Source organism: Oreochromis niloticus, linkage group LG23, assembly GCF_001858045.2.
Source record: "Oreochromis niloticus isolate F11D_XX linkage group LG23, O_niloticus_UMD_NMBU, whole genome shotgun sequence".
Lineage (NCBI taxonomy): Eukaryota > Metazoa > Chordata > Actinopteri > Cichliformes > Cichlidae > Oreochromis > Oreochromis niloticus.
The window spans coordinates 784,352-811,851 of record NC_031986.2 but is presented as its reverse complement, the minus strand read 5'-3'; the positions used below and the strand labels follow the sequence as shown (position 1 = coordinate 811,851).

The window sequence follows — 27,500 nt, the reverse complement described above, 5'->3', positions numbered from 1 at the left end:
ACCCTCTGCAGGTACTTGGTGGTTGCAGCTTTCCTAGCGGCCTCTTCATGGTTCCCATTCGCTTGCGGGATCCCCAGGTACTTGTAACTGTCCTCTATGTCTGCAATATATATATATATAATATATATACACACACACACACACACACACACACACACACACACACACACACACACACACACACACACATATATATATATATACACACACACACACACACACACACACACACATACACATATATATCTATATATATATATATATATATATATATATATACACACACATATATACACATATATACACATATATATATATATATATATTTATATATACACACACATATACACACACACACACACACACATATATACACACACATACACACACATACATATAGCTGCTCTGTTCTTTCCACAAAGTCAACTGCTTCTCTCAAGCAGAACATCAATACATACCAATATATACCAATTTCATATTCATATGTATGTATATATATATGTGTGTGTGTATATATACGTATGTGTGTGTGTGTGTATGTATATATATAAATCTTTGGATCCTTCCAGTGCCTACCTCTATAGTTCCTATAACACACACACACAAACAAAATCTCTCTCTCTCACTCTCTCTCTAAATGTATATAAAACAATAATTTTCCTTTTTTCTGTTTTTTTTTTTTTCTTCATTTCTTTTACATGACATACATCTTTGCTCTCTGTCTCTTCACAGCAGCGCTGGGTGAGGTAAGGGAATGTGCCTTCATAGACCAGCAGCAGCAATGGGAAGTGGAACGAGTGGCGGGGGTGAAGGCCGGGTCTCCCCAGAGAACACCACTATCCGATGTGCCAAAGGCAGCCACTGTTTTGGGCTGTGGGAGAAAACTCCTCCAGGAGAAGTGCGCCTGGTCAAGCAAGGTATTTTCACTGTGACAATTTTTATTTGTTAGATTGTGAAAAGTCACCAAAAAGCTTAGAACCTTTATGGCTCAAACAATCTTTGTGACTGCAACAAATATGCTGTCACTAGTGGGAAAACCAGGTGCTAGTTATTTTCACAATCCTTGATCAATCTTAGTATATGTCAGTTGAATGTTTAATCATTTCAGGTTCTCAGCATGAAACTGTGTAATTATTAAAGTAGTGGACAGAAAATTAATATCATCAGTTTTTAATTACTCAGTAAAATTTTTGTGTATAGGCCTGTTTGGAAAGTACTCCGTACGTTGTGGCTTAGCAACAGTTCAGCTCATAATACACCTACAACTTGATTTTTAGCATCTTATACTAGAAAAGTACGTATGGATCTGCCAGGCTAGAGGAAAGCAGGAAAACCGCAGAGGAGATTCACTAATGTAGTGGATGCATAAAAACACATGCTGTCCTGCTTTACTCGTGCAAGTGAGGAGAGCGTGTGTTGTTTGTGACTTTTAAATGCTGACTTGCTACAAGGGTTTGGTACAGCAGGTAGCTATATATGTTTAATTTAGGTTTTATACCTAATTCCCCTTCCTGACACAGTCACAACGAGTCGTTGGAATCAAACCAGCAACTCTTCACTTGCTGGGCAAATGTATAAGTCACTACAATATGGAGCCATCAACTACACTTTAGGGCCACAAAAACCAGAAAACAAAACATCTGTGTTTGATATGCTTTAAATGCGGAGAAGAATGAATTCATCATTGACATATAAAGCTGTCACTTGGAAGTACAGAAAGGTTACATCGTCAAACAACAGATAATGGTAGACAGAAGGGTGGGTCGAACCAGTGGTGGTAAAGTAGACCTGTATGTTAATAGGAGATGAATACAGAAAGCCTGAGAGACTTGTGGCTCAGGTTGTAGAGCAGATCAGGAAGGTTGGTGGTTCGATTCCTGGCTCCCCCAGTCTGCATGCCAAATATCCTTGGGCAAGATACTAACCCCAAATTGCCCTCCGATGCGTTCATTGGAGTGTGAATGTGTGTGAATCTTTATTAGTTGCACTTGAGTTTAGAAGTGCTTGTATCAGTGGGTGTGAATGGGTGAATGAGGCATGTTCTATAGAGCGCTTTGAGTACTCCAGGAGAGTAGAAAAGCGCTATGTAAGAATCAGTCCATTTACCATTTACCATTTTACTTGTATTTATATTGTATTATTTGTCACAGTATTTTCAGTATTCAACGTCATGCGGTGCCCAATGTGTTTTCATTTGCATTTTAAAGACATTTCCTCCATAAATTGTTTCCAAAACCCATAAATTGGGACACAATTTTAACCAGAATGCAGGAAGTAAAATGTCAAATCCTCCATTTTTGTTTTTTCAGTCATCATCAACCATTCATATCATTTGCTCAAGATGTAAATAAAAATGTTAATGGTTCATATGCAGAAATCTTCTTGTTGCAGGCCCTTTAAAAGTCATAATCTGCCGCTTTCCTTTACATTATAGTAAATTAAATAATTGGGGGTGTTGGTCTGTTGGAGAGACAAATGTTTGAATCTTTATCTGTTTTGTGACATATTAGTCTGAAAGATTATTTAAGAAAAAGTGAAATAAAAGGCTTACGCATATTTCATTCGTGTCTCAATCTTGGCTGGAAAAGTTCTTTGTGACAGAAGCCTATCTCTTCCACACTACTTGAAAATTCATATGAATGTTTCAAGTTATCTGAAAGAGTTGAAAAGAGCTGTAAGCTCAATTTTTACATTCAAATGGTTTTCTAGAATAGACTCAAAAAAGAGCTATTTTGAATGTCCACTTCAGCGCTCCTTTGCACGTACACATTGTCACATGCCTTCATCCAAGGGCGTAGTCAAAAGTATACAGCATGTAATAGACACAGAACTTTGTTATCTGTTTCACAAAATCACGTTTTTTTCCTGCATCTATAATCATGTTTTTAAGATGCTTTCTATTTAGTGAAACAGTAAAAGCATAGTTTGTCCATCAAATGGTCAAACTTAACAGGAAAATTAGTTTTTATTTTCACTATATCTGACCCAATTGTGCTGTCGCATTCAATAACTGTTATTTCAAACCTGAGAGGTTAATAAGTTTTTTGGGGGGGTTCTCCAACTTTTTACCCTTCTTCAGGTTGCTGGACTCACTTAGGCGACAACCAGGCATGCCGAGATGACCGCTGTGTGGTTACCAACTTGCCTCCACAGATACAGAATGGGACTTACCACTTCTGCTGCTGTGGCAGTGACATGTGCAATGTGAACTTCACAGAGGACTTCCCGCTGCCAAGCCCCACCACTGCGCAGCCCATACGTAAGAACACTTTCTTACCCCTGTTACCTTTTAGCCTCACGCCCAGCCACCTGTGAGAGATTACAGAAGATAAAATTGAATACTAAACATGCTGTCAGTGTTGTGAATTTCAAGCCAAAGGTCTCGTCCTCCTCTTTCTTTCTTTTTATTTATGGCTGTGGGTCAGCTAGCTAATGAATGCAAATTAGTTGGCTTAAAGCCAGATCTAATCCTACATTTATGGTTTTATTAATAGTTACGTTGACTTTTTTTTTTAGTCCTAGATAGACAAAAAAAAGGGCTGCCATAGCTACACCTACTTACTGCTCTCTGTAGCCCCCTTTGCTAGTCTGCTACATTATTTAGCAACAGGGACTTTGAGATGAGCTTTCCAATTGTCAGCAGTTATAAACCTTGACAACTGTGGATCAGAGAGATGAAGAACTGGATGCAACAAATGAGATTATAGCATTGTCCGTATCCACTCTCAGGAGTCGTGTAGATTATAACCCCTAAAGGACCGTGACAGTGGTTGACAGTGGATTCGGTTTAAGTCGTGACTGAATACTGTGAAAGGTGTCAAACAAAGCAAACAGATAAATTGTTAATTGTTAGTTCTTCTCAAGGTTGACCCGTGAATGAAAGAGCATGAGGTGGGGGCGGTTGCAACAGCAGCTCGTCATCTCCCTTGCCTACACACAAACACACGCTTCCTACCGTCCATGTCGTCTCTCTGCATTCCACGGATTACATGGCGTCTGCTTTATCCGTCTGTCTGTGGGTGTGCCGGTGACTGTTCAACTGTGTAGACAGATGACAAAGAAAAGAAATTGTGGGGGGAAAAAAATTGATGCTGCTGGAAACTCAAGTTTGAGTTGTATTGTAACTCTAAATCCTGTTTCCGTTTTTAGTATAGTGTTATTTCTCGACATGTCTGGGCAGACGTACTCTTGTGTTGTTAGAAGTAGGAAATGGTTTAAATCAGTTGGCTGTTTGAATGATCTTAGGCCAAGATTCAAGAGTGACATTCAGGTCTAGGTAAAGGGAGAGGCACTGAGACAAGTTAGAAAACAGGCGATTGGTTTAACTCCTATACATGTAGTGAAGAAACTTGTAGTTACGGAAATTTAAGTAAAGCTTCGGAATTCATCATTTTATTTAAAAGTACTGAAGTTAGAAGTTTACAGAGAATGTACCCATTTATTGATACAGTAAGTCCCAATTCAAGGTTTAGTTGTATGGCGTGTGTGTTTCTCAAAGCTCAGGTCTTCTATCAGGCCTGGGAGTTTGAGGGTTTGCAAATTTGCTGTTCCCTGGACTGCACTGTTTTTTTTGGATGATGTGATGGAATCTGCCGGAGTCACTCTTTCAGTTTAGGGGTTACAGCTGCTAATGCTCCTATTATCACAGGAACCACTTTGCCCTTTGGCTTCCACTTCTGCTCCAGTTTTTTCTCAAGTTCCTGGTACTTCTCTATTTTGCTGTCTGCTGGGATTATCACATCTATGATAACTGTAGTCTTGTGCTCCTTGATAACCACTACTCTGTCTGGTTGGGTGGCCAGCCAGCAACTGGTTGGATGGCTAGCAACTGGCTGTGAAAGACTCTGTGGATCTGGTGCTTAGGGCCTATTCATGTGCTGCCATAATCAGAACCTCCGTGGTGTCCTCTAGATGGGCCTTTATTAGCTAGTTGTAGGTTTTCTTGATGTCGGCTACTTCCTTTGTCAATGGTACATGATAGCTCCTCCTCCTTTTCTTCATCACCATCTGTCTTCTCTGCCTGAGCCCCTCTTGGAGGAGCTCATATTGTGGACCCATATTCTTGATGTATTTGTGTGTTTCTTCCTGGATTGTAGCTCTGGCAATAATTCTCAACCTTTCTTGTTTCTGCTCCTTCAGAGCCTCGAGCTGCTGGACTTTGGGTAGAATCCTCTATATTGTGAGGAGACTTTGTCTTGACATCAGTAGTATTGGGTCTCCTCCTGTGGCCAGCATATTATTCTAGCTGGGTATCTAATCTGGTAGCTAATGTATCGATAGCTCAGATCTTATTCCTACCACTGAGCTGGATTCTCAGCACTCGTCTTACCTTCTGAATGTATTTTGGCTGTGGCTGCAAAACAGGAGCAGGGACAGTGCATCACCTTTGTATATCGGCACTTTTTAATTTAGTTACTAAAATGAAATAGATTTAGACATAGAAGAGAAAAATTGGAAAGACTGCAAAAATTATTCATTCACCTGCGGCTGGAAATACATTTTTAAGTTATCTGTACACTCCTATGTATGTCACATTCTCTGGGACAAGGTATTTCAAGAACTCCTGGAGAAACCTCCTTCAAACTTCGTCCAAATATTCACTCAATGATGACATTATTTAGAATTTAGTTCTTATGTCTTGTTGAACTTCTGACCACTAAGTAAATAAAAGTTATAATTCTAATAACATGATTTTCGACTTTGCACTGTGTGAGTTAGGGTTAGGGGTATTTGCTAATTTTCATTTCTCCAGTGTGAGAATTTACTCCTTTTCTGACCAAATAGTGAACTACTTTAAAACTACTCGTCAACATCAAAATCACATCAAAGTCTTAAGATGCACTTTAATTAGCGAATACAGCTGTCAGATAAGTTGCAATGGTGAAATATAAATTTCCATATTTTTTTTTTTTTAATTTTAATGCAAATGCTCACATATTTCAGTTTTGCCTCTTTGATGTTCTTAGGGCAGCAGAGCTGGCACTGTCTGGGATAGTTGGGAGATTCTAACAGTCTCCTGGTATGTTCTGTCACGACTTCCTGTAAAACACTCTTGTTAATTATGAACTCTGTGACCTTGGCATTTCACCCAAGCCTAGTCAACCCCCCATGTGTGTGCACTAAAGTGTGTACATCCATGCTCATGGATGTACACAGATGTCAGTCGGAGTTGCTCTTAGGCTCTGGAAGCCATCAATTATTGATAACATACGTGTGTTTGACACACAGACATATCCATTGTGTTGACTTTTGTAACAGATGCAAGAAAATGTGTTTGTGGACTCTCCACTGTTCGTGTGCAGTAGTAGTATATGTGAGGGTGCAAGTGTTAAAATATTTACCGTCTGTATATATATCTGCTTGTCTCTAGGGATGGGTATCGTTTAGGTTTTATCCGATACCGGTGCCAAACCGGTAAATTTGAAACTGTGCCGGTGCTTAAACGGTGCTCAAACCGGTGCTTAAAGAATGGAGAACACAAAATTGGTCCAAAAACCTCTCATGTTCAGCTGTTTTTTTTTTTTGTAAAAAGATAACAATGTTAGCCTTTTCTGCAGCTATAGGGCATATATGGTATCACTCTTGGCTGGAAGCAGTGCTTAAACAATGGAAAAAACACAAACTTTGTCCAAAAACCTCTCATGTTTAACTGTTTTCCACTTTTTCTTTGGTCATTTTAGCCTTTTTGGCCAGGGTGAAGGGAGCATCTGCCATCAAACAAGAAGACAGCCGCATGTAACTACGACGGTGTTTGCTAGTTCACCATACATGCATTAATGTAATAATGTGGTTAGCGTACTCAACGTTAATTACACACGAACAACATGAAGCTACTCACGCAGAGGAGAACGGCTGCTGCTGCCATCATCATCCGTCATTATTTCTGCTACACTGGCAGGGCTAGGGGCCAGGACTCTCCTCTTCGGGTTTTTGGGGGATGTTGCTAACTCCGGGTCCGATAACAGGCACCACACCCCCAGTAGATGTGCACGGTGTGAGGTCTCGTAGCAAGCTATCAAACACGGCGCATTTCTCGGCTTTAAAAAAAAAAAACCCGCTATGCGTCGCCAGGTGTTTCATCAGATTTGAGGTGTTACCTCCTTTGACAGTATCACAGTATCAGCTTAAAGCACTTGTTGCAGGCTGCTGAGTTTGCATCTTTTGCTGTGAAGTACAGCCAGACTTTTGATCGCTTTGCCTTGGGCATTTTTAATCTGTAGCTCTGCTCTAAAAGACCGTACGTACCTGGCCCCGCCTACTATCCTCGGAAACGTAAAATGATTGGCTAGAATTGGCTCAGGAAAAAAAAGCACCGAAATAAAGCACCGAGATGTGCGCTGCTTTTCGGTCTGGTTACTACCGTTTATGTCAGAACAGGTGCCATCATGGCACCGGACACCGGCACCCATCCCTACTTGTCTCCACCTCAGCTAACTGCTTTTATCTGTTATGGTAAGCAAAAACAGCCGACCATCTGCCTACTATTCTCTCTCTTTTTTTAAATTTATTTATTTATTTTTTTACATATTTTCTTTTTCCCTTTAACATTCACTTCCCACACATCCTCTGTTTCTCTCTTCATAAACTGCTCTCTGGGCCATTCATGTTTGTAGGTTTTATTTGAGCTCTTCTTTTCTTTATGGCACGCCCAAACATTTTCAGACACAAATACTTAAAATTGCATTCAGATAGTTGTGTGCGATGGGTGACTTGCTATTTGGGAAGGAAGAAAAATTGCAACATAATTTTTTGGTATGTTTAAAATCTGCTTGTTTTGTAGACCACTTTAGAGCGAGAGTCCATTTGAATTTTTACCAAAGCAGCAGTAATTGTTTTTATTTAGCCAAAGTATTAAACTAAGTCTGTCACTGACATCAAAATTGCTTTGAAATTCTTGCCATTTTTTATAGTGTTATTTTTTTTTTCCATTAATAAACTCAAAAAACGACTGCCTGTACCTTTTTAATGCAAAGTTTTGTAAAATATTATTCTGGGAACAATGTTAAACACAGCTAAACACTGTGTTACTGGCTCGACAAAACCTGAACCCTCAGTTAGAGATGATGTGCGTCATGACGGTGGTTATCAGTTTTATCTGTTAAGCCGGTCTTTCTGCTTCAGGCTCCAGGTGCACTCGCATAAAAATAGATGTTTGTCTCTTCTTCCACACAAAATCTTTCCTATAAGTGCCAGCTACTCCAATCAGGGTTATTATCAGATGATGAGGATAAAATGGTATTACAAATCTATAGAACAGCGCAGAAAATATACCAGTTTTCAGCATTTTTACAATTAGGATGAGATGTTAATGCTGCAGAAAATCGTTAATCTATATATTTATCGCATATAGAGCAGCCATCACCTTGTACATGTATCCCCAGCAGAAAGTCTGCTGCAAATCAAAGGATCAATGAAAAATATTTGATCTCCTGCTGAATTTGCAGTCATTGAGTGAAGTAAGTAAGTTAAGTATTTGATTCTGAAGCAAAACATGATTTTAGTATGTGGCAGAGTCTACTTGGCCCACTCCTCTTTACAGAAACTCTTGAAATTCTATAATTTATCATGGTGAAAAAAAAGCCACCTTTGTGACACAGGAGATTCTGAGTTTAACACCACTAACCTGCTAATCTCCATTTGTTGTGCACCCCCCCACCTCCCTTTTGGTTTCCCATTGCATAATTAGTCATCATCAATATAATTTAAGCATTAATGCGCCCCTTTATATTCTTCTGTTCATAGAATACAAAGAAAAAAGAAATTAAACACAAACAGCCAAACATTACACCACAGAGCAAACACGATAAATAATTTAACTATGAAAAGTTTTGTAATGCAGCAATCCAGTTAGTCCTTAACAGGCTGCTTGTTCTGCCGTTATGTAGTGTGCTTTTTTTTTTTCCTTTTGCCATCAACAACTCCCTCATTAGCATTAACCGAGATGTGAAATGTAGTTAAGAGCCCAGCTCCTCACTGGTCTTGTAATTTTGGTGTATTTCTGCTTTCCTCTCTTCATCTTTAATCTGTCTTCTGTCCCAGCTTTTAAAACAATATTCAGCTACCTGTCTTGCTAACGTAACCCAGCATGTCATGCAGCATTGTCATTTTGTAAATGTGTGTTATAGAGTTGCAAATGGTTTATCTTTTGTATTATGATTACATCTGTGAGTAAGGCTACGTCCAGCCGTCCAGCCATTTTCGTATCAAAACGCATCGTTTTCTCTCCATTTTGGCCTCCCGTCCACACTGAAATGGCGTTTTCGCTCATGGAAAACGCAGCGTTTTGAAAATGCTCTCGAAAACGCATACATTTGAAAATGGTGCTTTCGCGTTGCAGTGTGGACAGCGAAAACGGTGACTTTCTAAAACGATGACGCATGTTAGTCATATGATGCAGTCATGTGATCTAAGATAGCGGAGGGCATTATACAGCAGATGTTTTGTTTGCTCTCAATTTTTACAGCCCTATTAAAGATTAATATCAGTGTGTACATGCTCCAGATAGCTTTTCTTCTAATTCTTTAATTCTCACTCGCTTTTGCAACTTTGTACTTTTGTGTTACTCGTCTTGATGCATTCTCAATCATCCAGGAAAGTAAATCTCCAAAAGTTGAATCTGTTCATCTGGACGTAGCGTTTTGTGGGAGAAACGTTTCGTCACTCATCCAAGTGACTTCTTCAGTCTCAGCTGACTGCAGGTTTCCCCAAACCTTATAAACAGTACATTTGCATAATGACTGAAACCAGCCCACTGAAGGAACAATGGGCTGTGAGGTCAGTTCCTTAATCATAATTATGCAAATTCCCATGACCATTGATCAACAATCACTGACCAAAACCCACAGATCAAAGAACACTGATCAATGGCCATGAGTCCCATTCACAGAGAGTTGGGGAATGGCTGCAATCACAGCGTTGTAAGATGGCGAAAGATGTACCCTTAGGCCCCCTCCTCGATTCAGAGATGGTCTTTCCCTCTTCACGTAAATGGCCTCCTTGACTCCGCGCTCAAACCAGCGTTCTTCCCTGTCCAGGATGTGTACATCCTCATCATTGAAAGAGTGTCCACTGGCCTGTAGGTGTAAATAAACTGCAGAGTCCTGGCCTGATGAGGTTGCTCTTCTGTGTTGTGCCATCCGCTTCGCTAGAGGTTGTTTGGTTTCCCCGATGTATAAATCCTGGCAATCCTCCTGGCACTTAACAGCGTACACTATGTTACTCTGTTTGTGTCGGGGACCCGATCCTTGGGGTGGACCAGTTTTTGGCGCAGCGTGTTTTGGGGTTTAAAAGCCACAGAGACACGGTGTTTAGAAAAAATGCGTCTCAACTGTTCCGATACTCCTGACACATATGGGATCACTACAGGTTTTCGCCTGGGCAGCAGTTGTCCTTCTCTCCTGGATCGGCTGGAGCTTTCTTTAGGTGCCTTTCCCGCTTTGACAAAAGTCCAGCTGGGATAACCACATTTACTCAGGGCCTTCTTGATGTGCTGTCCTTCTGCCTCCCTGGCCGCTGCGTCAGTGGGGATTTGGGGAAACCTGCAGTCAGCTGAGACTGAAGAAGTCACTTGGATGAGTGACGAAACGTTTCTCCCACAAAACGCTACGTCCAGATGAACAGATTCAACTTTTGGAGATTTTGTGTTACTCGCAGCAACAACTCCACCTCATTGTTAGTCCATTTAAAAAACTCTGTGCTTTTCCTCAACATTTTGCCGTGATGTTTCAAAGAGTTTCAAAAGTAAATAAGCAGCTAGCTAGTACGCAGTACGAGTTATTGTAACTGACTGTAAAAATTAGCACATCGAAAATAAACTATATCAAAACTTGGTTTATATCTGACCCAGATAGACTGCAGTAACTTCTCACCTGAAGTTCAGTTCACCTGACACTTGGACCGGCGGCCGCCTCAGGTCTCTATTCCTCCTGCCTCCCTTTTCCCTCATTCTCTTGCTGGCCTACACTGTAAAATCTAATATTGTGTTTAATTATAAATATTAAGTAGGCTGAACTCAATTTTTATCAATTTGTTATTAGAACTCAATTTAAGTAAGTTACCAGTACTTTTCATGCAAAAACGCTGATCAACTCAATTTATTTGAGTTGTCTTAACTTAGAAAAACTAGTAAGCTGGAAGTTTTGCTTCTCAGTGCGGAAGGATGAAACGATGTGGTTTGAAAATGCCACGTCACTACCGTCCTCCTCCCTCGCACGGATCAGTCCGCATGTTCATGGTGCCAGCATTTTTTCTGGAATATGTTGAACAAACCTGGAGAAGCTTCAGCTCAAGATATTACTGTCATTGCTGTGGATGATACACTGACTTGGTGAGTAAATGTTTACTCTTATTCAAACTGATTTTGTGGCTTCTCTTAGTTTAGCACCAGGTTTATAATCTTGCCAGCTAGTTAGTGTTAGCCTAGCCTTGCTGCTGCCGCTGGGCTCATGTTACTTAAAAATTAACACCACAGCCTTAAAAACCTTATATAAAAATATGTCTGTGAAATTTTCTGTTGATTTTTTTGAAATAAAAAAAGTGAGATAAGAGCCCAGACAAAATTTTTCGGGAGGTGCAACCGTTAGGGGTGGGGTGTGGGGGGTATTTTCAATCCATAGCCATAACTAACTATATACATCATGTTTAACCTGAGTAGCAAAAGACCGCAGGGGGGTTGAAAACCATACGCCAGGATTTAGCTGTGCTCGCCGGCTCTATCGAGCCTTGACCTCCCGGTCAGCTATCCCACTGGTGGATAACAGAGCTCTCCGAAAACGTCGAAGCACTTTTGCAAATATGTGATATTTTGATAAATTAAGTAGATATTTGAGCATTACACAGCTACATTCTCCTAAAAATATCTTAAAAGTTTATTTTGTGACCCAGAAAGGGTAGTCTGGGGGAAAGGAGGATCGCATTTGTCACCGCAGTTGTCGGAGCCTGTGTATGCGTACTTATGTGTACTTGTGGACTTAGGATACGTCGGAGACCAAGTACTGTTCCAATTCAAAGTACACATGAAGCCGAGAACGCGAAAAATTCCGGGATGTGTTTTTGCTCCTCCCGTTTTATCGAGCATGTATTGGTGGTGACTTGTGTGGACTTGGAGCGACTTGGTACAGCTAAATATCCCAGAATGCATTTTGTCCAAAACTCAAACGCGGCAATGGCGGAGGAGTCCGGCTAAAAAACTTTTAAATATTACTTTTTCTGGGTCACAAAATAAACTTTTAAGATATTTTCAGGCGAGAATGTAGCTGTGTAAAGTTCAAATATCTGCTCGATTTATCAAGACATCACATATTTGCAAAAATGCTCCGACGTTTTCGGAGACGTCTATTTTTTTTGTTTAATGCTTTGTGGCAGCTTTTGAACATCTGTGGCATCTATTAATGTAAATCTAGCCTTTCTTTAACAACATAAGCAAACTCCTTTTATATTTAACCGGCTTTTCTGTTTAATTACATTTTAAATAATAATAATAATAACAATAGTATTTATTTTGTTAAAAATGTGTTTAAAAACAAGTTTTGTTGTGAAAGCTATAATCCAGATTAGTGGTTTGTTAAATGGTTAAAGTCTAGGTTGGCTTTATACTTGAGAATAAAGTAATATAGCTTGTCGTTCTAAAGAATTAAGTTAAATTCCACAGTTCAATCATAAGAAACATTATGTTACATCTAAACCCTGCCATATGTTAGATCTGGTCATTTTGCTTATTAGAAACTTTATATATTGGAAGTTAACTTTTGAATGGGCATGTAATGATTATATTTAAATTAGGTGGTCTTGTTTTAAACGCATATCTCTTCAGGCCTAAACTGACAGTGCCAATACCACACATTCAGACACAGTAGTAGATGATGTTTTTAATACTATATGTGTTAGTCTAATTTGGTTGTATGGGGTCTACATTGACCTTCTGTGTTGTAAGTTATAATGATTGCACAGCCATTAAGGATCAAATCAGCTTCTAAAAAATTTTCTGTTTTTTCTCCCTCTGCTTGCTTCTTACTGTCTTTGAGGCTCGGGACCAGCACTCCTGCTGTTGGACAGAAAGACATCAACTCAGTGGTAAGTGTTTTGGTTTTCCAACATATTAGCAACTGTCAGTAACATTTATATTAATCAGGCTGAACTTTAATCATACTTTAGATCAGCCTGTTTTACTTATTGTTTTATTTGTACTTTGGTTTGGGGAAGTTGTTTCTTTACTGATCTTTTCTTGTCTTCTATTAGACTTGAGATATGACTGCACTATGCCGTTGCTGGTGACTCCAGTTAATTATACAAGACATGCTGTGTAAGTAAACAAACAACAACAGTTTGGTCTGCATTTCTTGAAAGATCACATCCCCCAAACTTAGTTTAGAGGGTCTACACTGTATATAGTGAAGACTGCAAGTTTTCTAACAGCAAAATTTGTTTTGTGCCCAAATCATTTTCCAGATCATTAGAATGAAAGTTATTGGCCATGTTTGCATACCCCTTTTTAAAATGATGCTTTCATGACATTATTGTATGTTGGGTGGTGGTCAGGGCTATCCATACTGACAAGTGGGACATTGAATGTCACCTCTCCAGTGGGGAGGGAGCCTGAGATTGTTTAAATTGGAGTCTGTTCTATACCAAATGCAGGAAAAAATGTTTTAAGAAAGCAATTAAGTTCGTGTTCCAAAAAATATGATTGTTTGCTTGCAGGACACCAGGAGAGATGAGTCCTCCGTCACAGATGGTGTGGTCAGTGAAGATGGTCGCCTGCAGGTTCAAGCTCATTGCATCTCCAACCCACATCCACTGCCACTGTACTTAAGGGAAGCTAAAGACTTTCTTCTGCACTTATATTTGGATCACCTCGATCCATGATACTCATTCAGGCAGTAATGCCTGGACTGGAAATAAGCCATCCTTAAAATATTACAACATTCCAGCTCCTGTGTTGGAATGAAAAACAAATGTGTTGTTTACTGCACTTGTGACAGAACAATAAATATTTTATTTTGATTATATAAGTAATGTAAGTACAAAACAAACTTGTGGTAAGCCTAAACTTATTTTCGGAAAAAATAAATCTGAGACTTTGTTTCATTGAAAGATTATAACAGTGATGGCAATATAATTGTTTGTTGTTCAAGAGAACAGTGTCCAGTATGTTGGCTGTTATACTTTTTTGCATTTGAAAATAAAAGTTGGGCTGATTTTAACATCATTACAAAAAGTGTTGTTAATTATTTTTAACCATATTCAGGTTACCACAAATTGTTTTTTTTTCATTTAGTTGAACTTGAAATGTTTGTCAGTAGGTAAACAATTAGTATTGTACAGTCAGAAATATCAAGTTATTCTTAATACTGCATACTTGCAATGAATAAGTTGTCCCAACAGTCATTTTAAGTAAGCTTTACTTAGTTTTTTTGAGGCAACGAGTTTGCATATTTTTTATGAGTTCTGGAAATTAAATAGGTTTTTACTCTGTACTCAAAGTGAATAAGTTGCCTTAACTTAGTCATCTTAAGTAAACTTTACTCAATTTTTTTGAGGCAATGAGTTTGCATAGTTTTTTTGAGTTCTGGGAACTAATGAGGCTGTACAGTGTACTCAAAATGGGTAAGTTGCCCTAGCTTAATCATCTTAAGTAAACTTTACTCACTCAATTTTTTTGAGGCAACGAGTTTGCATAGTTTTTTTTGAGTTCTGTGAACTAATTAGATTTTACAGTGTACACCACTTGCTAATTTTACTGAATTTGTGGAAGCTCCACCATAGCCACCACCAAACAATTGAGTTATTTTTACACATCTGCCAGCCACCTTTCATTGTTTATACCGTTACGGGGAAAAAAAACAACAACAAAAAAAACATCGGCCCATTTGCCCGGTGGGCCGCCAAAGTGCTTGCTCATAGGGGGTCATATAATTGTTGGGTTTTTCTCTGTATGTATTATTGTAGGCTCTACCTTACAATATAAAGCACCTTGAGGTGACTGTTGTTGTGATTTGGCGTCGTATAAAAAAAATTCAACTGAATGTAATTACAGTTTAGAATTACAGTAGAGATAAAACCCTAAGCCTAAGCTGTGGTAAAAAGGAAACAAACTGTGAAAATGTCCAGTTATGTTGTTTTAATCACCTGATTTAAATAAAATCTTCTTAATGGTAATGGTTTGTATTTTTATCTGATGATGCTCGTGAATATTTACACCCTTTTTATAGGCATAAATGAATCAATACAAGTTGTATTGCACATGTCTTGTGCTCCATTGCATCAGAGTGTACCTTTTAGAACTGGTAGCTGGGTGTAGCTGTAGTACTTTTTTCCTCTGACTCTTATTTAGAAATCAAAGGCCAGAGGGTGGCTTTGACCATTAACCCCCAGCCTTAGGCCCAAATATAACAGAAAGGTCACAGTTTGATTTTTACTTTTCTTGTGTGGATGCTTCTTGAGTTCCTGTTTCTCTTTATTGTGTGGACACTATTGAGTTCCTGTTTATCTTTATTCTTTATTGTGTGGATTCCCTCAAAGGCATCCACACTATTGAGTTCCTGTTTCTCTTTATTCTTTATTCCACTATTTACTAGTTGCTTCCGTACGTTTTTTGCCGTCTAACTACTCCCTCAGTTTTCAGCCGATTTTCTCTGTTCAAACTCTAAACTGTTCTGCTCTTTCTGCTAATTCCTGCTATGACTTTTGGTGTTTATTACTATTATACTTTTTAAAATATTACACTTTTTTCCTTTAATTTGTCCCATTGAAACGAATGGGAAACTTCCACAATTCTGCTAAAACTTGCTTGTTTTTGAAACTTAACTACTTCCTCATACTTTCACCTAGAAACTCCATTCAAACTTTAAAATGTTCTCAGATTATTGGGCTATTCCTATATGATTCAGCTTTTTCAGATCTTCTACCGTTTTAATCTTATACCTCTTTAAGTTTTCAGTTGCAAAATTGTGATTTTTCAGAAAATACATGTGTTGCTATGGTTGCTATGCAATTAACTCAGAGTGAGGGCTGGTCTGTTCTGAATTTTCTCTTCATGTCTGAACAACTTCTTGCAACTCGCTCAATTTCCACTCAACCCCCACAAATTATACATCAAAACGTAGGTATTTTTGCTGGCTTTCAGAAAATGTCACTATGATTGTTGTGGGAGTTACAGGATTTTGGCAAATCTCCTCAGAGCAACACAAAGTCTGAAAACTCTCCATAGAGAGTCAATGGAGAGTTTGTTCAAAATCACCGCTGGAATTCTCTAATGAGAGGCATTTTCAAATCGTCATATCTCCTTAACGAAACAAAGTTGAGACATGACGCTTGTGCCAATATATCTTCAGACACCCCTGATGCTCACAATTAAAGAATTTTTTTCTCACCTATTACCGTTTGGCCATGAATTACATTTGTTTGAGGGTACGAAATTCGTGCCTTGCTCAGATCTCTTCAGATTTCAAACTCTGGAAATGAGGCACTTTTTTCTCTCGTCATGTCTTTTTGATGGATTGCAACAGAGCCCTGAAAATTTCCATGACTGTTCACCAAAGCCTGCTGTTTCTTACGGTGAAAGAATGATTTTGATGCTCCATATAGATTTAGAGTTACAAAACGTTGTTTGAGGGCAAGTCAAGGCAGTTTTGCTTTGCCTCTACTCAGTTACAGTGTATTACAAGTCATATATCTTTAATAATTTATATTTTATCTCTGAATTATGAAGACCTGCAGATTCCTCCATCTCTTCTGAACAAAACGGTGTCAGAATGAGCATTCTAGCCCCTACGGTTAGGAAATTATGGCCATTTGTTCAAGGGGAATCCTGAATGTGAGAAATACACTGCAGAAAACTTATACCTCTCTCTGTGTCTGTGTGTGTAAGGGCTGATTACAGCAAGTGCAGCTAATTTAACTGACCTAGATATACCAAGCCCAGACGCTCAACAGCCACTGTTCCTTTTAGGCTCTGTGTATGTGTATGTTTGTGTGTCTGTATCAATATTTCTCCCATGTTAAAGTATTACTCCTCCATAATAGTATTTCTGTTAAATCAAAGTACTTCTACTATATCTTAGTACTTCTGCTCAATCATAGTATTTCTGCTAAATCATAGTATTTTTGCCAAATCATGGTATTTGTGCCAAATCATAGTATAACTGCAAAATAAAGGATTTTGAGCCAAATCATAGTGTTTGTGCTAAATCCTAGTAATTCTGCTCAATGATAGAATTTCTGCTATGCTGTAGTGCTTTTTGCTAGATTATAGAATTTCTGCTAAATTAAAGTATTTCATGTAAATCATAGAGCAGTTTTTACAGTCATCTTACTGTTGAGCCATAAATTACGTTTGTTTGAGGGTTGGAAATCTGTCCTCCTCTCACTTTTCAAACTCCTAAAATGAAGCCGTTTCTTCTCTCGTCATATCTCCGCGACGGAGGTACAAAGAGCTATGAAAATCGCAGTGAAAGTTTACCAAAGTCTGCTGATTCGCCCGGTACAAGACTTGTGCTTCTATCCCACCTAGTTTTGGAGTTACACAACGTTTTGTAACTCCAAAAAACTGCGTTTTACACCTCTCACCGCGATCTAAATCTGACAGCTCATCTCCCTTTTTTCCAAGGCGCTGCTCTCTTTCCCAGTGGCGCAGTTGGTAATGACACCAGTCGGCAGCCCAAAGATCACGGGTTCAATTCCACCTTGGTCAACATGTTTTTTTCCCCTACAAATTAATACATTATCACAGACCACTAATTCTTATTGATCATTTATTACAATTCTGAAAAGTTTTATGATTTTAGCAGCTTTTCTAATATGGACCTCAGATTCTTGTTAACACTCCATTGCACAAATACTGTTCCAAATCATAGTATTCCTTCAAAACCATAGTATTACGGCAATTTCATAGTATTTGAGCAAAATCGTAGTATTTGTGCTAAAACACACTATGTCTGCAAAATCACATTATATCTGCTATGTTATAGTATTACTACTTACGGCATAGTATTTCTACCAAATCATAGTATTCCTTCAAAATCATAGTATTACTGCAATTTCATAGTATTTGAACGGAATCGTAGTATTTGTGTTAAAACATACTATGTCTGCAAAATCACAGTATATCTGTTATGTTATAGTATTACTACTATGGCATAGTATTTCTGCCAATAAGAGTATTTGTACTAAATTATAGTACTTGTGCCAAATCATAGTATTTCTGCCATATTGTGCTAGTTGTGCAAAAACATAGACTGTCTGCCAAATCATAGTATATCTATTATGTTATAGTATTACTACTAAGTCGTAGACTTTCTGTTTTGTTATAGTATATGTGCTGAATATAGTATATGTGCCAAATCATAGTATTTATAGCAAATCATAGTATTTGTGCTAAAACATAGTATACTGGCACATTATAGTATTTGTGTAAAACCAGAATGTCTGCAAAATCATCATATATCTGTCATGTTATAGTATTACTACTAAGACATAGTATTTCTGCAAAATCATAGTATTTTTGCAGAAACCTTGTACTTCTGGTAAATCATAGTATTTCTACTAAATAATAGTATTTCTGCCAAATCATAGTATTTGTTTCAAATCATAGCATTCGAACCAAATCATAGTATTTGTGCCAAAACATTGTATTTGTACAAAGTCATAATATTTCTTCTAAATCATAGTATTTCAATCAAATCTCAGGAGTTGTGCTAAAACGCAGTATTATTGCCAAATCATAGTATTTGTACCCAAACATATCAGTTCAACTTATTTAACTCTTCTCAAGACCCCAACACCTCTTCTTCACCCCGTTTCAGCAGAATTGTGAGTTTTTTCACCCCTTTTCAGCACAAATCCCAGATTTTTCAGGTGTTTTCAACAGAAATCTCTTTTTAGCAGACATTCTGCTGATTCACCTGTTTTCAGTGCAACATTCTACTTCTTTACCTCTTTTTAGTAGAAATTCTGCTGATTCACCCCTTTTCAGCAAAATTTTCAGTTTTTTCACTACTTTGCAGCACAAATCCCAGCTTATTCAGCTATTTTCAGCAAAAACATCTTTTCAGCAGAATTCTGAAAACAGTTCTGCAGTTCTGCAGAACTCTTTTCAGCAGAAATTCTGCTGATTGAACTCTTCAGCAGAATTTTCACCTCTTTTCAGCCCAAATTCTGCTTATTCACCTCTTCTACAAAATTTTCAGCCTTTTCACCTCTTATTAGCACAAATCTCAGCTGTTTTCAGAAAAAACTCTTTTGAGCAGAAATTCTGCTGCTTCATCTCTTTTCAGTGCAACTTTCTGCTTCTTTACCTCTTTTCAGCAGAAATTCTGCTGATTCACCTCTTTTCTGCAAAATTTTCAGCCTTTTCACCTCTTATCAGCACAATTCTCAGCAACTTCTGCTCATTTCAGCAGAATTGTTGGTCTCTCCACCTCTTCTTTGTGAGAATGAGTTTAGCTCAGTGAGACGAGTAGCCGCCTTGAGACCAGGAGGGTCAGGTTCAAATCCTGCTTACAGCAAAATTTCTTTTCACTACTTTTCAGCAGAAATTTTTCTGTCTTTACCCCTTTTCAGTAGAATTTTTGGCTTTTCACCACTATTCAGCAAAGATTTGTGCTTCTTCACCTGTTTTCAGCAGAATTTTCAGTTCTTCACCTCCATACAATTTTTTGCAACTTTTCATCTTTTTCAGCTATTTTCAGCAGACAGCTTCAGCGTTAAGGCATCCACACAGCATTTTCGCAGGAAATGCAAATTTTTTTCTAGTATCCTATTAGAGCGATTAGAACATGCTGCAGGTATTACAGGTACTGCACTGCAGTGGTTTGTATCATATCTATCTAATAGACTCCAATTTGTTCAAGTAAATGGAGAGTCCTCTTCACACACCAAGGTCAATTATGGTGTTCCACAGGGTTCAGTGCTAGGACCAATTCTATTTACATTATACATGCTTCCCTTAGACAGCATCATTAGAAGACATAGCATAAATTTTCACTGCTATGCAGATGACACGCAGCTCTATCTATCCATGAAGCCAGGTAACACACACCAATTAGTTAAACTGCAGGAATGTCTTAAAGACATAAAGACCTGGATGGCCGCTAACTTTCTGCTTCTTAATTCAGATAAAACTGAGGTACTCGGCCCTGAAAATCTTAGAAATATGGTATCTAAGCAGATTCTTACTCTGGATTCTTGCCTTGGCCTCCAGTAATGCTGTGAGGAACCTTGGAGTCATTTTTGACCAGGACATGTCCTTCAATGCACATATTAAACAAATATGTAAGACTGCTTTCTTCCATTTGCGCAACATCTCTAAAATGAGAAATATCCTGTCCCAGAGTGATGCTGAAAAACTAGTTCATGCATTTATTACTTCCAGGCTGGACTACTGTAATTCTTTATTATCAGGATAAGAAGGTGTGTCAGATTGTTTGCTGTTGTATTTGCTTTTATTTTGAGGACTGAGTTCTCCCTGTACCAGTCTGTCACCCTACTCAACCTGCAAACTGGTATGCCCGATGGCCAGTCCAGCTATGGGTTTGGCTTAGTGAGATGAGTAGCCGTCTTGAGACCAGGAGGGCGGGGTTTGAATCCTGGTCATGGCAACATTTCTTTTCACCTGTTTTCAGTACAAATATCAGCTTCTTTCTCCCTTTTCAGTAGAACTTTTTGCTTTTCACCACTTTTCAGCAAAGATTTCTACTTCTTCACTTTTTCTCTGCAGAATTTTCAAGTTCATTAATGCCATACAATTTTTGCACCTTTTCATCTTTTTCACTTATTTTCAGCAGACAGCTTCAGCGTTACAGCATCCACACAGCATTTTCGCAGGAAATGCAACTTTTTCTAGTTTACAATGTTTTCCTCTGCTTGTAGATCCTCGCACACTGGGCTACAAAGAGACGGTAATTATCGCCCTGGCAACAGTCTCCGTGCTGGCTGTGGTAGCTGCAGCAGCCTTCTTTGGTTACCGCATGATGCATGGTGAGTTATCATGATGCCAAGGTGTGAGGAAGAGAATTCATTATTCAAGGCTTTTTAAATGTTTTTTTGGTAGAATTTGATGAACTGAATCAGAGCTGTTGTTTTGCTCAAATGTGTCTATATATTTGTGTTTTTTGTATTCTGTGTATTATAGGAGATGGCAAACAAGGCCTTCACAATCTCAATATGATGGAAGCTGCGGGCTCTGAAAGTTCTCTGGACCTGGACAATCTCAAACTACTGGAGGTCAGTGCGCACATCAGACTCCTTGTCCTCTTTTGTGTCTGCAGGAGCTGTAACTTGGAATATATTTAGTTTGGAGCTGCGCAGTCATCTTTCATAAGTTGAATCAGTTTGTTTTCTGGCCCAGGAAAGAGCCAGAGTATTTAGTGTAGCGGTGGGATGTGCCATCTCAACATGATCCAAATGAGCCAATAGGAAGAAAATACAGCCATGACTGAATTGTTGTCCAGCTATTTAAATACTCTAGATTTAGTAAGATTACTGCCATGGTTCCACACAGCACATTATTCTTAGTTCTTAATTGGTACGATAGGGATGTATGTGAAAATAGTAAAGTAAATTCCTATTATTTTTTTCTCCAAATCCTGAGGCTTTATACTGGTGTTTTTTAGAGATGATGTTGCATCTTCAGCATCTCTACACAAGGTAGTGTGTTTTTGAGAGTAAGGAGACTCTGAGCTAGAAAGAGAAAGGAGAAAACAAAAATACACTCAAAATACATCAAGGATTCCGGTTATGTTTGTCATTTCAATGTGACTTTTATCATCTGATCACAACAAGAGGCATTCAGTGACAGGGGCAGGCATACAAAAATAGAAATGTGCTTACACTGTCACAGGATCCTGAAATCCTGATACTAAAGTGGGAGAACTCATAATGTGATAGGAAGTCGGCAGTTTGGATGCAGCCACGTTAGCGATATAAACAAAGGACTGGAATACAAATTAATGCAGGATTTGATTAAAATAAAACCAGGGAGACAGCAGAGCGGCAGCAGTAACATTTCAAAATCACAGTTTCACTTATTAAAATGTTTCCATTTAATGTCATCATCATAGCTCAGTTTCCTACAAACTCAATTTCTGCAATATGCTGAAATTTCCAAAGCAACAAGGGGCTATTTTTTGGTTGTTTACAACCTGATTCATCAAATGAAATTCTGGCATTTTTCAGCCTGACGCTCTGTCTGTGACTCATTCTGAGTGCACTATCCCACTGTGGTGTATGGCAAGCATGAGCTTTCCTTTTAAAGCTAAAGGTTGGTTAGCAACCTGCCAGTTTGTCCTCAGTAGTATTCACCATTTATTTCAAAGAGGTAAACACTTAAATATTCTGAAAAAATGTGTGTAGTTGTGTCAGTAGCTATTTATTTTCTGATGCTACCAATTGACCTAAAGCATTCAGTTTTGGGCTGTCGGGGATCCCAGAGGTTCAAAAGGACCTTTTAGGAGAAGAAATAAAACATTAATTCTTACATTTTAGTACATAAAGTATGTTCTTTAAAAGACATAAGCAAGCTCTTTGCTTTTAGTCACCTTATCACAAAATGATAGTAAACAGATCCAAGAGTCACAGCAGTTGATTATCCCACAAAAAAGAAGCGAATAAGACTGTGTGTGTGTTAGTGTATGTTAGGCCGGTTAAAATGAACAACAGCTAGAAAATACAATTTCTGTTGTGTACTTTGATGAGAGAAATCAGATATGAACATAATGACCCAACGACACAGGTGCAGGCATGTTTTTCTCCTCTTTCTGACATCTGTTCAGTGGGTTTAAATTCAGAGTCAGTGAGAGAGAGAGAGAGAGAGAGAAAGAGGAGTTGAGAGGCAGGAGTTGAATTCAGAACACTGTCCTTGCAGTTTATCAAACGCAGGCACATGTTCCTTCACGTTAAACTGAGGGCTGGTAAGCCAGCAAACCTTACTCAGACAAAACAGGGTCCATTGTTTCCCGCAGTAGATTTTATAACCAGGCATGAATGTTTGGAGATGAAAATTGCCCAGAAATAAATGCCCTGGTAAATTCAGTTCTTAACCTCTTGCTGATGACTTTTTAGCCAGAGTGTTTGGGGCTTAAAGGCATGCTGTTTTTTCAGCTCTCTAATTGAATGATTTGGCTGTTTAACTCTGCTGTTTGCCTGTAATTTACTTTCTTTCCTATCAGTCTTCTTCCCTGCCTGTCTGGGTTTGTCGTCGTACCTACCTCTGTTAGCGTTTCTGTTTTTTGCTCTTTCGTGTTTGCAAAGAGTCTTTTCTGTGTGCTAGTGTTTCTGTAATAGGACTCAAACCAACTCAGACATAATTACCGCTTCATTCAGATATTCTCTTACTAGACAAACAAGTACCAAAGGTCTAGAATGTCAAAGAAGTCTATTAATAGTCTGCATTTCCTACTGTCACCACCTCTTTCAGCTGATTGGGCGTGGCAGATATGGAGCCGTGTACTGCGGCTCTCTGGATGAGCGGCCTGTCGCCGTAAAGGTGTTTACTGCAGCCAACAGACAGAACTTCCTCAACGAATGCTCTATCTACCGGCTGCCGCTGCTAGAGCATGATAACATTGCTCGGTTCGTGGCAGCCGATGAGCGGACGGGCCCAGAGGGACGCACAGAGTACCTACTGGTCATGGACTACTACCCACATGTGAGTACAGGGGAAGCAGTACCCATGTAAGTTTTATACGTGAAGCATGTGTGTTCAGCATACAGAGTGTTTTCTTTTTCTTTTTACCTGCTGTTCCTTGAACTGTTTGTTAAGCTTTGAGCAGTGGAGGATTGACAACACCTGTTTAATTTAATACTACAGAATTCTGGGAGAAGCAAACACAGCTGGTGCAGCAAAACAAACTCATGGCGTTTTAATAAGGAAGTCAGTCAATAATTACAGCAACTGTAATACGATTTCATGCTGCACCCAGCATCAATAATTCTCCTCACACTAGCTGGACCAATTAAAGGGCATTCTCCAGCTAGAAAGGTAACATAAACGCTGGCTGTTTATAGTGCCTCTATAACATCTGGACATATTAAAGCAGGTTCACTGAGAGAAGATGCCCAACATGGACACTTTGTGGACACACACTTGATAATTTGAATGTGTTTCCTGTGAGTGTTTCACAGTTAAGGCCACCTTTGTTTTGCCAGTAGGAAGATAGTAATGTGAAGCAGCAGTAGCAGCATGAGAAGATGATTTTGCATTAGCAGAAACAGGATTTCACACACCAGTACTGGACTGGATGCTGCTGCTTTCTATTGGTCATTCTTGGGTTTAAGCAAAACTTAATTGTTTTGCATTGTAGCCAAGAGAAGATATGCACATTAAAACCTCTTCAGTCTATGTAAAATCTCCCACAACCAACATCTAACATGTCTTTATTGCAAACAAAAATGGCTAACTTAGCCTGTTTTTTTCAGTGTCATTATTGGAAGTGTGCTTCCAGCCATTCTCAAAATGTAGCAGAGAAGAGAAAAAATGTTGAGTAGGAAAGTTAAGAAGAGGCACAAAAAAAGAACCTTAACACTGACTGCTGAAAGCTACTCTTAGGAACTCAACTTCAATTTTAATGTGTACTTAGCAAAAAGCTCAATATGCTTGTTGTCCAAACCTTGAGCTAATTACTAGTCAGCTGACCTGCAGTCCAGCCTATGAAAGGAACCTCTAATATATGATAACCATTAGTCTAATACACATTGTCATGGAAACACAGTGCAGTCCAGGACAGGAGACTGGGACACATAATGCATTCAAGTAAATGATAATATAATCAATTTAAAATGAACAGATGTAATGTAATTTTCTGTAGTAACGGATGCACAAATTGCCTTTTGATTGATTCTGAGAGAAAAAAAAATTAAATGTGTGTGTGTTGGGACTGGGGGGGGTTGCATGTGTTTGTTTTGTGCACTAGGCCCAGCCAAGACTGATGGAGATAATTGAAGCAGGAAATTAATAATATCCAATATAATTTCCACTAACCAGTTTTCATGGAGTTGCTGCTGATACCTATCATAAGATGTCATAACTTTATGCCAGATTTTTTTCATCTAAATCATAAATGACTTTTCTACTGCAGAACAATAAAATCACTGCAGTTGCCTCAAAACTCAACGGAAGCGCAGTGATAAGATGTTTGGTTTGGTTCAGTTACACTGTCAAACCCTACACCCTCTTAATTTCTTTGTCCTCTATATTCTTGTCCTCCATGTGGTTCTCAGGGCTCTCTCAGTCGCTACCTGAGCATCCAGACCAACGAATGGGTGGGCAGCTGCCGACTGGCTCACTCTGTCACCCGCGGCCTGGCCTACCTGCACACCGAGCTCTTTAAAGGAGGTGAGCTACACAGAGAGATTCAGAGTTAATTACTACCAAGACTGCTGCTTTCTCCTGTTACTGAAGCACAAACACATTTAAAGAATTGTCGTGGGAAATGGGAAAGTATCTTTGTTTTTAGCCCAGTTAGTTTGTCGTTGTTGTTGTTTTGGGTTTTTTTAAAGAAATGCTTTGGATAGCCTGTGTTTCTCTTTCTCTGCTCTGTTCCTAGTACTTTCAGCAGTCTTACTTTGCTGCACACTGCAGCTGCACGTGGGTCAATTTGTCTTAGAGTGCTGTATATCCCTGCATTTTGAAAAACACACGTACACACTTAGCACACGCCCAGCCATGGGTATTTATAGACTGGCCTCAAGCTAGCCTCAGAGAGAGGAAAAAAGGGAGACAAACAAGAGAGGAGAGATAGGAATTGAGGTAATATGCAAATATCCCTGTAGCGTAGAGCTCGCTGGAGGCAGAGTCTCAAGTCATCAAACCTTAGCCTGATTGGCTACACTTCGCCCTCCTTTTTTTTTTTTTTTAAGAAATGGCATGGGAAAGAAAGTACACTAATACTTTTTGTGAGTAAGAGAGACTGTAAGCCCAGACACCCTAACATGCAGCACAAACAAGATAAACTTGTAGTATTTTGCAAAGAAAAAGAGACAGGGGGGGCTAAAGTGGTGTTTGTTAGCTTTGTGCAGCAGCTAACAGCAGAATCTCTTGGCCTTTTGTGCAGTCGTCATCCCCCCACACCCCCCCCCCCCCCCCAACACACGCACATTGGTCCTGCACATCAATAGCAGGCAGCACATAGCTGTGGTGACTTCCACTGCCTGCAGCAGCCTTCAGTGCACCCTCTGCTGGACAGAAGGATACTGCAAGTGGAGGCCACTCCGATATGATCTTAATCCCATTGTTGTAGATTAGATTAGAGTATTTAGTTGTCTGTTAATAGTGCAGCTTGTTTTGAACAGTGAGTAATGAGGGAATTCCGAATCTATGCATATATGAAGCCTTTTTTAATCAATTATCATTCATTAGCAAATCCCACAAAACCTGCTTGAGTGTGCTCTCTGAGAGGTTTTGGGAGTGCTGTACATGCTAACATCCTTAATGAAAGAGAAATTAGCCTAAATCTTTTATGATCATTGCAATTCTCCCGTTCACCCTTCAAGACTTGTATAAGCCAGCGGTTTCACACAGGGACCTGAACAGCCGAAACATCCTCGTCAAAGCCGACGGCACATGTGTCATTATCGACTTTGGCCTTTCCATGAAGCTGACAGGGAACAGAGCAGCACGGCATGGGGAAGAGGAAAACGCCGCTATAAGTGAGGTGAGTGTTCAGGAGGAAGCAGAGGATGCACCTGTATTGATGAGTGTAGTCTACTAGAAAGACAGCAGCAGAGGCAGGCAGTCAGACATCTCTGTATTTGCTTACTAAAACGGGAATAGACAGCAAACAGCAAAGAATAGACTGCATCTTACAGGAGTTTCAGCTAAGTTCAGATGAAATAAAATGGCAGGCTACTGAACTAAACACGGAGATGCTACAGACTACAGGAGATTATGTTTCTATAGAAAACAGTCAATGTGGTTTCTGGCATATATAATGTATACTTTATACTTTATTGATCCCCATGGGGAAATTGCTCTCTGCATTTAACTTCACTTTAACTCAGTGAAGCAGTGGGCAGCCATTGGGCGCCTGGGGAGCAGTGTGTAGGGACGATACCTTGCTCAGGGGTACCTTAGGGTAGCTGTTCAGGGGAATCGAACCCCCGACCTTCCGATCATGAGGCCGCCACGCTACCTACTGAGCTATCCCTGCCCCTGCATGACTAACTAAATGAAACTAAATGAATGCATATATGCGTTCATTTAGTTTAGCACTTTGTCAGCAAACATAAACAGCAGGTAAAAACATACAAGCTGAGATTATGAGATCTAATAATGTGATCCAACTACATCCACAGCAAACAAAACCCACCTGTGTCGGTGTTACAGTATTTCTGGACAGTTTAACAGTTCCACCACACCTCCACTTACACCTTCTTTGTCTGCCAGGTGGGGACTATCCGTTACATGGCCCCCGAGGTACTTGAGGGCGCGGTGAACCTGAGGGACTGTGAGGCAGCACTGAAGCAGGTGGACATGTATGCTCTAGGCCTAGTCTACTGGGAGACCTTCA

The 27,500-nt window shown here is 39.3% G+C and overlaps 1 protein-coding gene across 1 annotated transcript in view; it reads left to right on the top strand.

The window, feature by feature from the left end:
* The window catches only part of LOC100690976 (bone morphogenetic protein receptor type-2), a 55,470-nt gene that overhangs the window by 16,227 nt on the left and 11,743 nt on the right, over positions 1-27,500 (top strand). Inside the window, 9 exon segments of the mRNA XM_005465854.4 lie at positions 733-800; positions 803-917; positions 3,080-3,259; positions 20,866-20,973; positions 21,128-21,219; positions 23,411-23,641; positions 25,213-25,327; positions 26,485-26,645; positions 27,377-27,500. The exon segment at positions 27,377-27,500 is cut by the window's right edge and continues 24 nt beyond it. Of these exon segments, the coding sequence (XP_005465911.3) occupies positions 733-800; positions 803-917; positions 3,080-3,259; positions 20,866-20,973; positions 21,128-21,219; positions 23,411-23,641; positions 25,213-25,327; positions 26,485-26,645; positions 27,377-27,500 (1,194 nt within the window).